Below are 15,229 nucleotides of genomic sequence, written 5' to 3'. Positions count from 1 at the left end.
TGTCACCACACATTAAAGAGACACAAACACAGTTATTGACTCAGTTTCAAAGCGGAGACTTTGTTTCATATCAAAAGTATCAAAGCTCAAAGATTATCGGATGGGAGGCGCTTCAAATATTGTTTGGTGAAGTTTTGTTCATGCATCAGCTGAAAACAGCACTGGATTCTTGGGAGGATCCAAATGTATTGAATAAAATCGAGAAATCGAGCCCTTGAGTTCAGCCTTAGAGTTTTTATACATTTAGACGTTATACACAGCTATACGTCTCTGCAGAGCTACTAAACGTATGGAAGCTTGTTTCTGCAAATGGAATAAAATAAAAATAAAAAGGCAATTGCAGTTTTATATCTAACAATTCTGTTAAAACTACCTTTTCTTTAATCCATTTGTGGAAACAAGCTTCCATATAAATGCCATAACTACTGTAGATCGACTCAGGAATATGACTAGATATCTCAAAATTTAGCATATAAAACCACAATATCTCAGATATTTAGTTCCTTTCAGATGCATTTTCTGACATTTCTCACTTCATTCAGACACGATGCACATGCATGCTGATTTTCAAACATGTGTTCTCACTCATTTCCTCCCGTCTCTCATGTTCACATCCTCCTGCGCTGCTGACGCTGGTCTGAGACTCCTGCCCTCTCCTGCTTCTGTCAATGTGTGTGTGTGTGTGTGTGTGTGTGTGTGAGCAGGAGGCGAAGGGAAGGTTGGGAAGGTGGTGGATATTCGTGGTTGGGATCAGGAATCGGGTCGAAGTGTGGCGAGTGTCACCTGGTCCAATGGAACCACAAATGTCTACAGAATGGGTCACAAGGGCAAGGTGGATCTCAAATACGTGTCTGATGTACAGGGAGGATTCTACTACAAGGAGCACCTGCCCAAATTAGGTAACATTTATTTAGTTACTTACACAAATACGATGAAGATCTAAATTAGTCAAATGCCACACACTCAGATGAATCAGTGAACCATTTCAGAACTGATTCATTAAATGTTATGAGTTATCTTATGTTCCATATGTGAGAGGAGGCCATGTTGATTTTTACCTCAATTTCATCATGTTATGTTGTATTTACGTGACATGCAGACAAAAATATTTATTTGATTTTGTTCCCACGATTTATTAATTAGTTCCTTTGATTTAGTGGATTGTGGCCATGTTGAACTAATGTATTTTAATGTAACTAAAACAAGGGAAGAAATGATTACAGGGTTCCCACGTGCCTTAAAAGTACTTGGATTTCAGACACATGAATTCAAGGCCTGGACAGTACTTGAAAACAAATATTGGTCCTTGAAAGTGCTTGAATTAAATTTGAAATAAATTTAGTGAAAATTATAACATGCCCCTCTTAGTCCTAGTATATTTGTTTTGGAATATTGTTTTGGAACCAACAGATATCGCCCCCCATTGACTACCATAGTAGGAAAAACAATTACTATGGTAGGGGCGAGATCTGTTTGGTTACTGACATTCTTCCAAATATCTTTCTTTGTGTTCAGCAGAACAATGAAATTCAAACAGGTTTGGAACAACTTGAAGGTGAATAAATGACAGAATTTTCATTTTTGAGTGTACTTACCCTTTAAAAAGTCAAAATTGCGTGATTATAAAGCCACAATTGTGTCTTATAAAGGCAGAATTGTGAGATATAAATTGCAATTCTGACTTTCTTTTCTCAGAATTGCAAGATTATATCTATAATATATTGTATATATTTTGACGTTAAGCCACAATTGCGATCCATATAATACTTTTTTTTTCACTCAATTGCAAAATGTATTTTTATAATATTCTCTCTATATTATAATGTTTTTTTCTCAAGTAATGATTCATAAAAAATGAAAACCAAAACTTGTATGGAATAATTGCTAACATTAGGGATAAGAAAGCTGCAAATGGTTTTAATTTATTTCCAAAATTAAATGATTCTGTACCTTCCGGGTTAAAACAGATGCAAATGCAATAGGATGATTAAAATGTAAAGAATTGTAAGAGGTCTTTCATGACGCTCCATATGTGATGTGAATTTGATAGGAGCTTGATATAAAAAAACCGGTGCTTTAAAAAGTCCTTGAATCTGGTGTTCATGAAAGAGTGGGAACCCTGTTATTAGATTGTGGCCACGATATAGTAAATCGAGGGAACGGATTGTTATTTTGTGCACACGATTTACTTAAAACGAGGGGATGAATTAGTAAAAGTACTGATGTATTAGTAAGTCATGGGAACAAATTGTTCATTTGTGGTCACGATATACGAATTTTTTCCTGCATGTCACGTATGGGGCTCTGTAGTGGCCTGTTACTAGATGAGCAAGAGTGTTTAGAAAGCGACTGAGCTGCGAAATGCAGTTCCATAGCAGTGACCCTTCTGTGACTGACCGGCCCTGGTGTTTCATAGTGTTTTTTCTGATATGTGTGTGTTTGTGTGTTTGTGTGTGTATGTTTAGGCGAGCACGCGGAGCTGCAGAGGCAGGAGAGCGCAGACACTCACTCGTTTCAGCAGGGTGATAAGGTCAAGTGTCTGCTGGAGGTGGACATACTCCGACAGATGCAGGAGGGTCACGGAGGCTGGAACCCCAAAATGGCAGAGGTGAAAATCACATGTACATACTTACTTTGCTGAAATGTTCCTGAACTTGTTGTGCACGATTCCTCAGTGCACTTTATTCTGAAGATTTTTTCTTTTTTGTAATTGTAGTTATGAATTATAACTGCATTTTTAACAGTTAATAATAACTTTCTCCAAATTTGAAATGACTTTATTTTCTGTTAATGGTCCTAAAAATAGATATCATTGTATTTAATTTTTGTTTTGATTTTAAAGTCATTTTTGGACATTTCTAGAGAGTTTAATTGAGATTCACCCAGTGAAATGAAGATTAAAGGGGCCAAAAATTTATTTTAATGTTCCTTCAGGTTCACTTAGAATGTTAATAAAGTTTTTTACACAAAAACAAATATATATGCAGAAAACGTAAATTCTCGACGATGGCGGCCTCCGCGTGGGCACGGCCAAGGCAAAGGACGCACGAATCATGTCCATCTGGGAGCTCAATGGGTCCCGCGCAGACGTTGCAAGGCTTGATTGACATTTTAATTATTTTGATCTCACCGGAACGCTCGAAGAGGATATTTCTTTTCAGAATAAATCCACTCGATGAAACTACGGCGAAAAGGCTTCTAATGTGCAGTATGAAAGATTCTGACAAAATGGCGCAAAGCGTTGCCTTATATAGAGGGGCGGTGCCCCCTTACATTCACGCACTTGAACGCCATTGGCTATTGCAGTGCAATAGTGCGATTCAAACAGTTTCCCAATGCGTCAGCATCTGACGCGACATCGAAAGACCGATATTGAAAGGGAACAGTATCTACACCTACTCCCTGTTGCACACATGTTAGTGTTTTGAAATCATTATCCATATACAGTGGTGTGAAAAAGTGTTTGCCCCCTTCCTGATTTTTTTTTAAATTTTTTGCATGTTTTTCACACTTTAATGTTTCAGATCATCAAACTAATTTAAATATGAATCAAAGATAACACAAGATAACACAACATGCAGTTTTTATTATGAAGGGAAAACAAAACCCACATGGCCCCGTGTGAAAAGTGTTTGCCCCCTAAACCTAATCACTGGTTGGGCCACCCTTAGCAGCAACAACTGCAATCAAGCGTTTGCGGTAACTTGCAGTGAGTCTGTTACAGCGCTGTGGAGGAATTTTGGTCCACTCATCTTTGCAGAATTAATGTAATTCAGCCACACTGGAGGGTTTTCGAGCATGAACCGCCTTTTTAAGGTCATGCCACAGCATCTCAATAGGACTGAGGTCAGGACTTTGACTAGGCCACTCCAAAGTCTTCATTTTGTTTTTCTTCAGCCATTCAGAGGTGGACTTGCTGGTGTGTTTTGGATCATTGTCCTGCTGCAGAACTCAAGTTCGCTTCAGCTTGAGGTCATGAGCAGATGGCCGGACATTGTCCTTCAGGATTTATTGGTAGACAGCAGAATTCATGTTCCATTTATCACAGCAACTCTTCCAGGTCCTGAAGCAGCAAAGCAGCCCCAGACCATCACACTACCACCACCACCATATTTTACTGTCGGTATGATGGTCTTTTTCTGAAATGCTGTGTTACTTTTACACCAGACGTAATGGGACACACACCTTCCAAAAAGTTCAATTTTTGTCTCGTCAGTCCACAGTATTTTCCCAAAAGTTTTGTTTTCTGGCGAAAGTGAGACGAGCCTTTATGTTCTTTTTGCTCAGCAGAGGTTTTCATCTTGAAACTCCATTTTTGCCCCGTCTCTTTTCTATGGTGGAGTCATGAACACTGACCTTAACTGAGGCAAGTGAGGCCTGCAGTTCTTTGGATGTTGTTGTGAGGTCTTTTGTGACCTCTTGGATGAGTCGTCACTCCTGGGAAGGTTCACCACTGTTCCATGTTTTCGCCATTTGTGGATAATGGCTCTCACTGTGGTTCGCTGGAGTCCCAAAGCTTTAGAAATGGCTTTATAACCTTTTCCAGACTTGATAGATCTCAATTAGTTTCTTTCTCATTTGTTCCTGAATTTTAAACAGCGTCAGTATTTATAATGCTTCTATTTGCTCCTGACACGACGCACACATCCAGTGTAGGTAAACGTCAGCCGATAAGAGACTGAGCACCAGTGGGCGGGGCCTATGATGTGATTATGTATTACTATTGGTTGATGTCTTGTTCTGGAGGCAGGCATAAGCAAACGTATTTGCCTGTGAGAAATCACATGTCACAGATTATCCGAACGTTTTTTTGCAGCTTGATTAAATAAATGTTTTGTTTATAATGAGGAGGATGCTTTAAGGTATGTAACTTGCAGGATGTTTTAATGATACAAAGACTTCTTATATGTCAAAAGATCAATTAAAGAATATGCATCTTGTTTTCTAAAATGTTTTAAAATTGTGTTTGTGTTTGTGTTGGCAGTACATCTCCAGAATCGGGACTGTGCACAGAATAACAGACCGCGGAGACGTGCGAGTCCAGTACAGTAACAACATCCGCTGGACGTTCCACCCCGGAGCTCTGACCAAGGCAAGAAGATCCCAGAAATAGCCAGACGTATTCAGAGAAAAAGCCAAGTCTGTTGTCCTTACCTGTGAAGTGTTTGTTCCAGGCCGACTGGACATCAGTCTATTTTTGCTGTGTGCTGAATATATTTAGCTACGCTCAAGCTCATACGCCGACTGTCCTTATCACAAAGCCTGCTTTGATTGTCCAAGAAGCAAGCCAAAAATAGATAGCTGTGCCTGTTTCTCTCTGCTTATGGCGGATGAATGTGCCAGATTGTGGTGATTAGCTAAAGCCTCCGATGACTTTGACTAATTGGTATTTCAGGAAGTGTGTGTTGCTATAACAGAGTCTCGTCTCTGTGCAGGTCAATACATTTGCAGTGGGCGAGCTGGTGAAGGTTCTGGATGACATTGACAGTGTGAAGAGACTTCAGGTTGGCCATGGCGAGTGGACAGACAGCATGGCTCCTGTAGGTTCCTCATTCACTAACTTTTAAAGTAAAGAAGCAACGACCATAGCAATGTTTTTGTGCCTCACGGTTTTAAATAAGAAACTTGAAGACCAACAGTTTTTTTCAAAAGAAAATGCAAATGTAAAATGCAAATCCATTGCCAAATTATGAGAGAATTATGGAAGCTGGTTTCCACCATGGAATAAAAAAATAATTACAAAAGGCAGTATTTAATATAACTTTATATATTGCAATTCTGACTTTTTCCGCACACAATTCTAAGATATGAACCTCGGATGTACAAGAAAAAAAGTTACCTCTGTAACTTTTTTTTTTTCAGTGGTGGAAAAACGATTCCTTACTGCAATAAATTAAAATGTTTTTGAAAATTAAAAATGCGTACTTCTGTTAAAGGGTGTGTTTATAGACTATTTAATGATCTTTTAAAAGAGATAATAAATGCAATATAGTAACACAGCAAAAATGTTGTCTCGTTAGGTTGTAAAGCTGTATTTGATTCACTAACAAGATCCAATTATTCATTTGGTTGGGAATCAGACTACTCTGTTTCTGATTCGCTAAAAAGAATGGGCTTGTATACCATTGTTTTAATTTGTTATTTATATTTAACCATTTTAAATAGTACTTTTATAATTAAAACATATACATAAATTCATTATTTCAAGTAGTTCAACATTTTTGGAGACAATGTACAGAGCCCCCCCATATATATATAATATATAATATATATATATATATATATATAAGATAGAAGGAAAGAAAGAAAGAGAATTATGATGAAGTCACAATTCGTGGCCATGCAATTGATAGATTGATAGATTTTCCCTGCATGTCATGTGTGAGGCTCTGTAGTAGTTGGTATTGAGAATGGTTTTGATTTACATTTACATTTAATCATTTAGCAGATGCTTTTATCCAAAGCGACTTACAAATGAGGACAATAGAAGCAATCAAACTAACAAAATAGGGCAACAATATGCATGCAGGTGCTGTGACTAGTCCTAGTTAGTCTAGTATAGTACACGTAACACAGTACACATTTTTCTTTTAAAATAAAAAACAAATGGATATGAAGAGTTCAGATGCAAAAGCCGCTAAACGCCACCTCCGTCAAAAATGAGATAATGAAATTGAGCGAATGCTCTCCGCACATAGTATACGTTCATGCAATATTTTCGCTTTCAATCCACTAAATCCCATCATCAGCCCATTCAGAAATACAGTTCGTTGGCAGAAGCCGCTAAACACCACTTCCCTCAGCAAAAGCCTTTAAGTTCACAGAAGTATCAATCAGAAGATGTGAATTGAATCATATGACGGTGTGCGATTGAGGCTTTTTTTCATAACTCTTCATATACAGAATAGAATAGTAAGTGTTAGTATTGATGGGTCCAGTGTTGACGAAAAAGATAGTCTTTAGCTGTTTCTTGAAGATGGCTAAAGACTCGGCAGCTCGGGATGAGTTAGGCACGTCATTCCACCAGCAGGAAACAGTCCAGGAGAAGGTCTGTGAGAGTGATTCTGTGCCTCTTTGGGATGGCACCACAAGGCTCCCTTCACAATCTTCTGGAGGACGCATAAGTCTGAAGTAGAGTTTAGTGGTGCAGAGCCGGTGGTGGTTCTGTAGGCAAACATCAGAGCCTTGAATTTGATGCCAGCGGCTATTGGCAATCTGTGCATGAGCCACCCTTTGGCTTGTTAAAGATCGCTCTTGCTTCCTCATTCTGGATCAGACGCAGAGGCTTGACAGCATTAAAGTCCAGTCTGGGTAGAACAAGAGCTTGGTCAAGGAGTTGTGTAGCATGCTCTGATATGAAGGGACTGATCTCCCTAATGTTGTATCAGGCAAATCTTCAGGACCGGGCAGTTCTAGCAATGTGGTCTGTAAAGCTCAACTGATCATCCATCACAACTCCAAGGTTTCTGGCTGTCCTGGATGGAGTTATGGTTAGCTGAATGGAGAAGTTGTGATGAAGTGTTGGGTTGGCTGAGACCACAAGCAGTTGAGTTGAAGGTGTTGGTCCTTCATCCAGCAAGAAACGTCTGTCATGCAGGCCGAGATGTAAGCAGCTACTGTCGTATCTTCTGGCTGTAATGAGAGGTAGAGTTCTGTGTCATCTTTCTGAATGACAGATCATAGTGATGACCTCTAGATGGAGAAGAGAAGTGGTCCAAGCACCGAGCCCTGAGGCACTCCAGTAGATAGATGTTGCGACTTAGACACCTCACCCCTCCACGACACCCTGAGAGGTTTTGTAAAGACACTGCTGTCTAAACCTCTGTTTGTCAGCGCTTCGATGACTCTTCATTTGTGTGTGTTTATCCTCAGGCGTTGGGTCAGGTTGGGAAGGTTTTGAAAGTGTATGCAGACGGGGACCTGCGTGTGGCGTTTGGAGGTCAGACGTGGACCTTTAACCCCGCGTGTCTCTCCGCCCAACCTGGTGAGGTTGACGCCAATCTGATGACGGCTGAGAACTCCAGCGAATCAGGATGTAAGAATTCACAGGAAGTGGAGCTCCTTACTCTCTTCATATAATTGCATCATGCCATACGATTCTTTTTTTTCCTTTCGTGTTTTTTTTTCCTAACCACGTCATCTGTTCTCTTCCACACTTTCCTGCATGAAACCAATGCTTGTTTTTCTCGTTTCAGCACCGTGTGTTTTTAGTGTCTCTCTGTTTTTCTCTCCTTCACATGCTGTGCCAGTTCTGGATTGTTTGTGTCTTGATGCATGGTGACATTTTGACTCATTCTGACTGGTTTTGAACTGTGGGACAGTTGACCTCATCGAATCCTTTCTGAATGCAGAGTTTAATTCTTTCCCTCTCTGTCATTCAGGTACGGTCATTTCAGTCCTGGAGAAGTTGCTGTCTCATTCGACAGAGCAGGATCATCCAGGACGGCTGGTTATCGAGGCAGCGCATGGGAGTGCTGCTAAAGTGCGCGAACTGGTGCAAAAATACCCTGACAAGGTCAGTACTTCACAGCCTGAAAGAATTTAGTCGAAAGAAACTGGATTTTGTTTTCCGATGGGAGAGAATCTCTGGTCGTTTCAAGTTATTTCTGGCTCTGTCTGTCCAAAGGGTTATAGCCTTTCCCTTTATAAACGCTCAGCCCTCTAGAGACGGACTCAGCTGTTTATGTGTGTTTATGGGAAATGTGTCCTTATAATATTTACTTTTAATATATTATATTATATTATATTATATTATATTATATTATATTATATTATATTATATTATATTATATTATATTATATTATATTATATTATATTAATTATATTATATTATATTATATTATATTATATTATATTAATTATATTATATTATATTATATTATATTATATTATATTATATTATATTATATTATATTATATTATATTATATTCATTTTTACAGCATTTTCAAGTAATTTTTCAATGATTCCAAAGATAATGTGTTTGACTTACTCTGTAAGTGACATGAACAAAACATAAATTATCACAAATGTTTATTTGATCAAAAATACATAAAAATTTTTGAAATATAATTACAATTTAAAACATGTGAAAATATTATAAAATATAATTTATTCCTGTGATCAAAGCTGAATTTTCAGCATCATTACTCCAGTCTTCAGTGTCACATGATCCTTCAGAAATCATTCTAATATGCTGATCTGCTGCTCAAAAAACTTTTATTTTTGGACACCATTTGAATGGTAGTGTAAGAAAGTTTACAAAAAATATTCTTTTACTCTGCAAGGATGCATGAAATCTATCAAAAGTGACAGTAAAGACATTTATAATGTTATAAAAGATTTCTATTTCAAATAAATGCTGTTCTTTTAATATTCATCAAAGAATAAAATGCTTTTTCAAACATATAAAGGTTGATTCAGATTGGTAGGTTGATGGGTCTTTGCAGAAGTGTGTTTAAATGATGCCTGTGTGTGTCTGTGTTCAGGTGGATATAAAGAACCAGGGTAAGACCGCTCTGCAGGTTGCCGCCCATCAGGGGCACGTGGAGGTGGTCAAGGTTCTGCTTCAGGCCAACAGCAGCATTGAAACTAAAGACGAGGATGGAGACGCCGCTCTACACTACACAGCGTTCGGGTGAGCGCCAATGCGTACTCCCGCACTCCACTGTTGGTTATTGCTGACAATTATAAAATAAAAGTCCCTATGTGTATTACCAAGCATTAGATGCACATGGCAATGTAGTCTACTAGTCTGAAGTTAAGGCATCTTAAGGCACTTTTATTCTCAGTGGTTCAGTGTCTTTAAGGTCCAGTGGTTGACAAAGTGATCTCATGCAGTGTGTTCCTCTAACTCAGCTGTGTGTTCCTCTGACATGTGCTCTCGTTTGCCGTGTATGCAGGAATCAGGCAGAGATTGCGCGTTTGCTGCTCAGTAAAGGAGCCAGTGTGAACCTGCTGAATAACTCCATGTGTACGGCGCTGCACATCGCTGTCAATAAGGGCTTCACGGATGTGGTGAGAGTGCTGACGGAGCACTCGGCTGACGTCAACCTGCAGGTCAGACATTACGCTTCACATGTTAATGATGTGGATTAGTAATCTATTTTGAGTTTAATTGCTCCAATTTTTGTAATTGGATAATAGTGAGCAGTGTTTTTATTTTATTGGATATTAAAATATTAGTTGGATATAATTGTTATGTATGTTTGTTAATGTGAACACAGTAACTCCTTTAGATTTATTGTTTTTAGATTTATGTGAAGAATTGGGGCAAAAGGCCTCCAGGGGCATGTTGTTTCTGGTGTTTTTTTTTTATTTACAGTTATTATTTAATATTTTTATTAATTAAATGTTCATTTTGAACTTCTTCAGTATCAATTATAGCCTATAGGCCAGTTGAGCAGAATCATTCAATCTGAAATCATAGTCTGTTGATTGATTCTGTTTTATTATGTTTGATCTGGGTCAGTTTTTTTTTTTTTTTTTTTTTGAAAGAAATTATTACTTTTATTCATCAAGGATGCATTTAATTGATCAAAAGTGACAGTTCACATGGATGTGACTATTGTCAAAGTTATAGTGCCACCAACTGGCATCAGGAAGTGTGTCACTTTCAAAAAGCTTTGAAATCGCCCTCTTATTTTTCCCAATTTGCTTCTAACTTCGTCAGAATAATGTCAAGACACAGCAGATGTACACCTGTGAAAGGATTCTTGATTTCTTAAATACTGTTGCCATGGCAAAAGACAAAAATGTATCAAACTTTAATATCCTTGTTTGGTAATTTTGATACTCTTAACATGCTTCAAATTGCATGAAACTCAACACACACGTCAGAGTTGTCAGCCAGTAGACATGGGCAAAGACTTGGAAACAGGCGGGGAGGTGGGAGGTTCATGCAAACAGATATTGGATATTTTGAACTGTGTTGCCATGATGAGATTAAATGACATAATGACAGAAAAGGGAAACAGGAAGAGTCTCATATTGTCTAAACAATATAAAATGAAACAAATGTTTGGAAAAAGGAACACATTTTATTCTATTTTTCAATTAATGCTACTTATCTGTTTGGATTGTTACATTCCTCATCCACTCTGGTCATTGTTATTTATTACATTTGCCATCATCTCATTCACCCTGCGTCTATATTCCATGATAAAACTATCTGTCACAGTTTAGGTTTTTTTTTTTTAAATTGATGTTGAATCTTCTGGCTCAACTAACAGGTAAAGTCTCTAACTTTTGTCTGCTTTAAAGGATACAAAATCTCTCAGGCCTCATCTTTTTCTATCCATTTGAATAACAAATTACAGGTTCATTTTTAGGACTATGACAATATAGTTTTATATAATTAGTTTAATAATTAAGTTAATAAACATATTTAAAAAAAAACTTAAGATAAATACTTGTGGACTTACAAAAGTTTGAAATGAAAATAACTTCAGGCTCATTTGAAATTGACCTACGATGTCCTATGACATTATATATTTACCCGCTTTAAATGCATATTGCCTGTCATGCACAGTTTTCCTAAGGCCACGAGGGTGGTGGTGGTGCAGGGGCTTTGGCCCGATGATTGCTGCTTGCAGCTATATTTATAGGTGTAATTACAGAAATTAATTACATGCAGGTATTTTTATATTATATTAAATATAAGTACAATGTAAAAATGTATGAACACAGTAAGTGCATTGTACTATCATTTAAATTAACCATTTGATACGACACGAGGGTGAGTAAATGATGAGAGCGTAAATGATGGCGTAAGTCAGGTCAAGTCTCCAGCGCTTTACACAATACAGATAGTTTCAAAGTGGCTTAACAGTGATAACAGGAAAATGATTCAGTGACACGGAGTTCATTTCAGCAGCTTTAAAAGAAAATACTGTCATTGTTTAGCTGAAGTCAGTTCAGTGTTGATTCAGTTCTGTCGATCATTAAATATTAAATTAGTTCATTTCATGTATAAAGCAGTTCTGCAGAAAACAGTGATGTCATCGTCCAGCTTAGTTCAGTTCTCATCCCATAGTGTCAGTCAGAGCAATAATATTGTTGAATATTAAGTGTCCCCAACTAAGCAAGCCATAGGCGACAGTGGCAAGGAACCCAAACTCCATCAGCTGACAGAATGGAGAAAAAAACCTTGGAAGAAACCAGGCTCAGTCAAGGGGCCAGTTCTCCTCCGGCAACGAATGAACACTGTATGATTATGATTCAGGCTGCATCACAAGTCAGAAATCAGATTGTGGATCGGTAGCATTCAAACATTTCATCCAGTTCCTTTTGCTTGAAGATCGTATTCATCACGCCAGTATGCAGCCGAAGCTGGTCGTAGTGTCTGTGCAGAGGACTTGTCTGGTTCTAGTGGTCTTTGCTGAGGATCTGTGCCGATGGCTGTCGTGTCGAGGAGGCCTTCAGAGGGGATTGTCTTGTTGACAGGATCTCTGCTCATATTCAGGGCTGTGTTGTGGTCGTGTCTAGGTGCAGGCACCATCTGATCCGGATACGGCTGACTATGGTAACCTCGGGATAAACAGAGAGATTAATATTAGCATAGAATGCCATTCTTCTTGCGATGTAACAAGTACATCGGGTGTTATAGGAAGTGTTTCTGACTTAATTTATGCAGCCTAACAATCCTTTAATGGATGTGAATTATAGAACTGTGATGTGTTATGTGTAGACCAGGTTAAAGAGATGTGTTTTTAGTCTAGATTTAAACTCTGTCTGCTTCCCGAACAAGGTTAGGAAGACTGTTAAAGAATTTGGGTGTTGAATAGGAAAAGGATTTACCACCTGCAGTTGATTTTGATATTCTAGGTATTACCAACTGGCCAGAAATTTGAGATTGCAATAGACATGAAAGACTATAATGCTTTAAGAGCTCGCTTAAGTACTGGGGAGCTAAACCATTTAGTGCTTTGTAAGTAATTAGCAAGATTTTAAAATCTATATGATGTTTAATAGGGAGCTAATGCAGTGTTGACAGAACTATATGGTCATACTTCCTGGTAAGAACTCTTTTCGACCAGCTGGAGTTTGTTTATTAAGCGAGCAGGGCGACCACCCAGTAATCTAGCCTCGAGGTCATGAACGCATGAACTAACTGTTCTGCATTTTTCATTGAGAGCATATGTCGTAGTTTAGATATATTTTTAAGATGGAAGAATGCGTTTTTACAGATGTTAGAAATGTGGCTTTCTAATGAAAGATTGGTATCAAAGAGCACAGCCAGGTTCCTAACTGACGACGAAGACTTAACAGAGCAGCCATCAAGTGTTAGACAGTATTCTACGTTATTACGTGAAGAAGTTTTTGGTCAAATAATTAGAATCTCTCTCTCTCTCTCTCTCTCTCTCTCTTTTTTATAAAATTATGTAGTAGGAAATTACTAGTCATCAAATTTTTTATATCATCTGTGCATTCCGGTAATTTAGTGAGTTGGCATGTTTCGTCAGGGTGCAAAGAATTTATTTATTTTTTATTTTTTTGGTGAAAACAATCTCTCAATAATATCTCCTAACTATTTTAGGATGGAGTATCCCTTTAATGTTTGACTAACATTGTGATTTAAGTGATTTCTTTTTCTGTTCTTTTATCAGGATTCATATGGAGATACACCCTTACATGACGCCATTGCTAAAGACTTCAGGAGCATCATTGAGATTCTGACTGTGGTGCCCAATATTGATTTCACCCAGCAGAACAACCGCGGGTTTAACCTGCTGCACCACGCGGCTCTGAAGGGCAACAAACTGTGAGTGTCAAAGAGTAGCTGTTCTTCCTATTACACGTCACTGTGGAATCATGATTGGTCAGCCACATTCTGTTCGGCAGATATTTTTGCACAATAACACTAAACTGTATATTTGACTGAATTTTCCTGCATAATTCTACGTCTCACAAATGTGCTCTTTCTTCTTGCATAATTAAATTATTTACTTAAATCAGTATTTAATGAGGACCTATGATGCTTTTGTTATCTTCATCTTTCTTTAGTGTGTAAAGTTGCAGTTTGATCATGAAAAAGGTCTCAAAAGTTCCTCCAGCAGGAGTTCTTCTCTATATCAGTGTCAGTGTTTCTGAACTCCATCTTGAGTTTCTTCACAATATTCCTCATTTAAATAATTCATATGCAGAATAAAGGGGCGGAGCCTGGTTGAGTTAGCAAGTAGTGTGTTGAAACTGGTGGTTATGGTAAGGGGCGGGGCATTTCCCAAACACCAATCACAACACACTGCTCCAGCTGACCAATCAGAGCACATTGTGCTTTTCAGAAGGAGGGGCTTCATAGAGACAGGAACTAAACGGAGCGTTACTGACAGACTGGGAAGAGAGGAGCTGAACAATGGAGAATATGAGGAGAATAATCAACATTCAATCTAGTAGAGCACAAAAACAACATCAAAATGGCATAAAATCAAAGGACATAATATGGTCTCTTTAAAAAAAAAAAAGAAAGTTAAAATCATTGTGATTTTCATGATGTTGCTGAATCAGCAAAACCATAGCAAATTTACATCTCAGCCCTACAAGTTTTCACCAGTTGACAAATAACTTTATCACGATCTAGAACATTAAAATCAAAAAGTCTACTAAAGAAAAAACATGCAAGGAAAAACCTGGCTAATGCATTAACAATGAATAATTGTTACAGTATTTATTATTCTTTGTTAATAAAAACACATCTGTTCATAGTTAGTTAACTGAGATCCATTAAATAATGTTAACAGATGCAACTTTTGATTTTAATCATGTATTAGTAAATGTAGAGATTAACATTAATTGAGAATAATAAATGCTTTAGAAGCATCATTCAGAGTGTTAACTAATGTTGACAAGTGGAACCTTGTTCTTAAGTGTTTCCATTACATCTTTTAGCCCTTGAAAACGGCTGGACGTTCCTGTGTTGACAATATAGATGAACTGAAAGCTATGATCTGCGGTCACCTCGTTATTTGACCTTACTAACTGAGTTAGTGTTTGTAACAAGCTTGCGTTTGATACTCTTGGCATCTTGAGTGCGTCAGACAGGGGATGTTTCCTGATCCAGAACATGCTCTTGCTGGTAAACACGCACATGCTGGCTTGTACACATTTCCTCCGGTGTGACCCAGATTCTTTCATAACAGCGACACAGTTAACTTAAACAGCCACAGGGACACACGGCGGTCACATATTCTGCCTCCCTGTCATGTAGTCACACACAAGTAGGGCATGTTCC

At 38.1% G+C, this 15,229-nt stretch overlaps 1 protein-coding gene across 3 annotated transcripts in view; it reads left to right on the top strand.

Moving 5' to 3' along the window:
* The window catches only part of mib2 (MIB E3 ubiquitin protein ligase 2), a 79,557-nt gene that overhangs the window by 52,129 nt on the left and 12,199 nt on the right, over nucleotides 1–15,229 (top strand). For 2 of the 3 annotated variants that reach the window (XM_067395551.1, XM_067395550.1), the window contains exons 5-13: nucleotides 705–899; nucleotides 2,466–2,608; nucleotides 4,985–5,092; nucleotides 5,436–5,540; nucleotides 7,873–8,035; nucleotides 8,382–8,515; nucleotides 9,489–9,637; nucleotides 9,903–10,059; nucleotides 13,608–13,762. In XM_067395551.1, the coding sequence (XP_067251652.1) occupies nucleotides 705–899; nucleotides 2,466–2,608; nucleotides 4,985–5,092; nucleotides 5,436–5,540; nucleotides 7,873–8,035; nucleotides 8,382–8,515; nucleotides 9,489–9,637; nucleotides 9,903–10,059; nucleotides 13,608–13,762 (1,309 nt within the window). The remainder of the gene's footprint in view (nucleotides 1–704; nucleotides 900–2,465; nucleotides 2,609–4,984; nucleotides 5,093–5,435; nucleotides 5,541–7,872; nucleotides 8,036–8,381; nucleotides 8,516–9,488; nucleotides 9,638–9,902; nucleotides 10,060–13,607; nucleotides 13,763–15,229) is intronic. The other variant, XM_067395552.1, reaches the window with a different exon arrangement.

Source organism: Chanodichthys erythropterus, chromosome 9, assembly GCF_024489055.1.
Source record: "Chanodichthys erythropterus isolate Z2021 chromosome 9, ASM2448905v1, whole genome shotgun sequence".
NCBI lineage: Eukaryota > Metazoa > Chordata > Actinopteri > Cypriniformes > Xenocyprididae > Chanodichthys > Chanodichthys erythropterus.
Note: the sequence above shows the minus strand (reverse complement) of the source record. Positions and strands in the feature narration are given on the sequence as shown.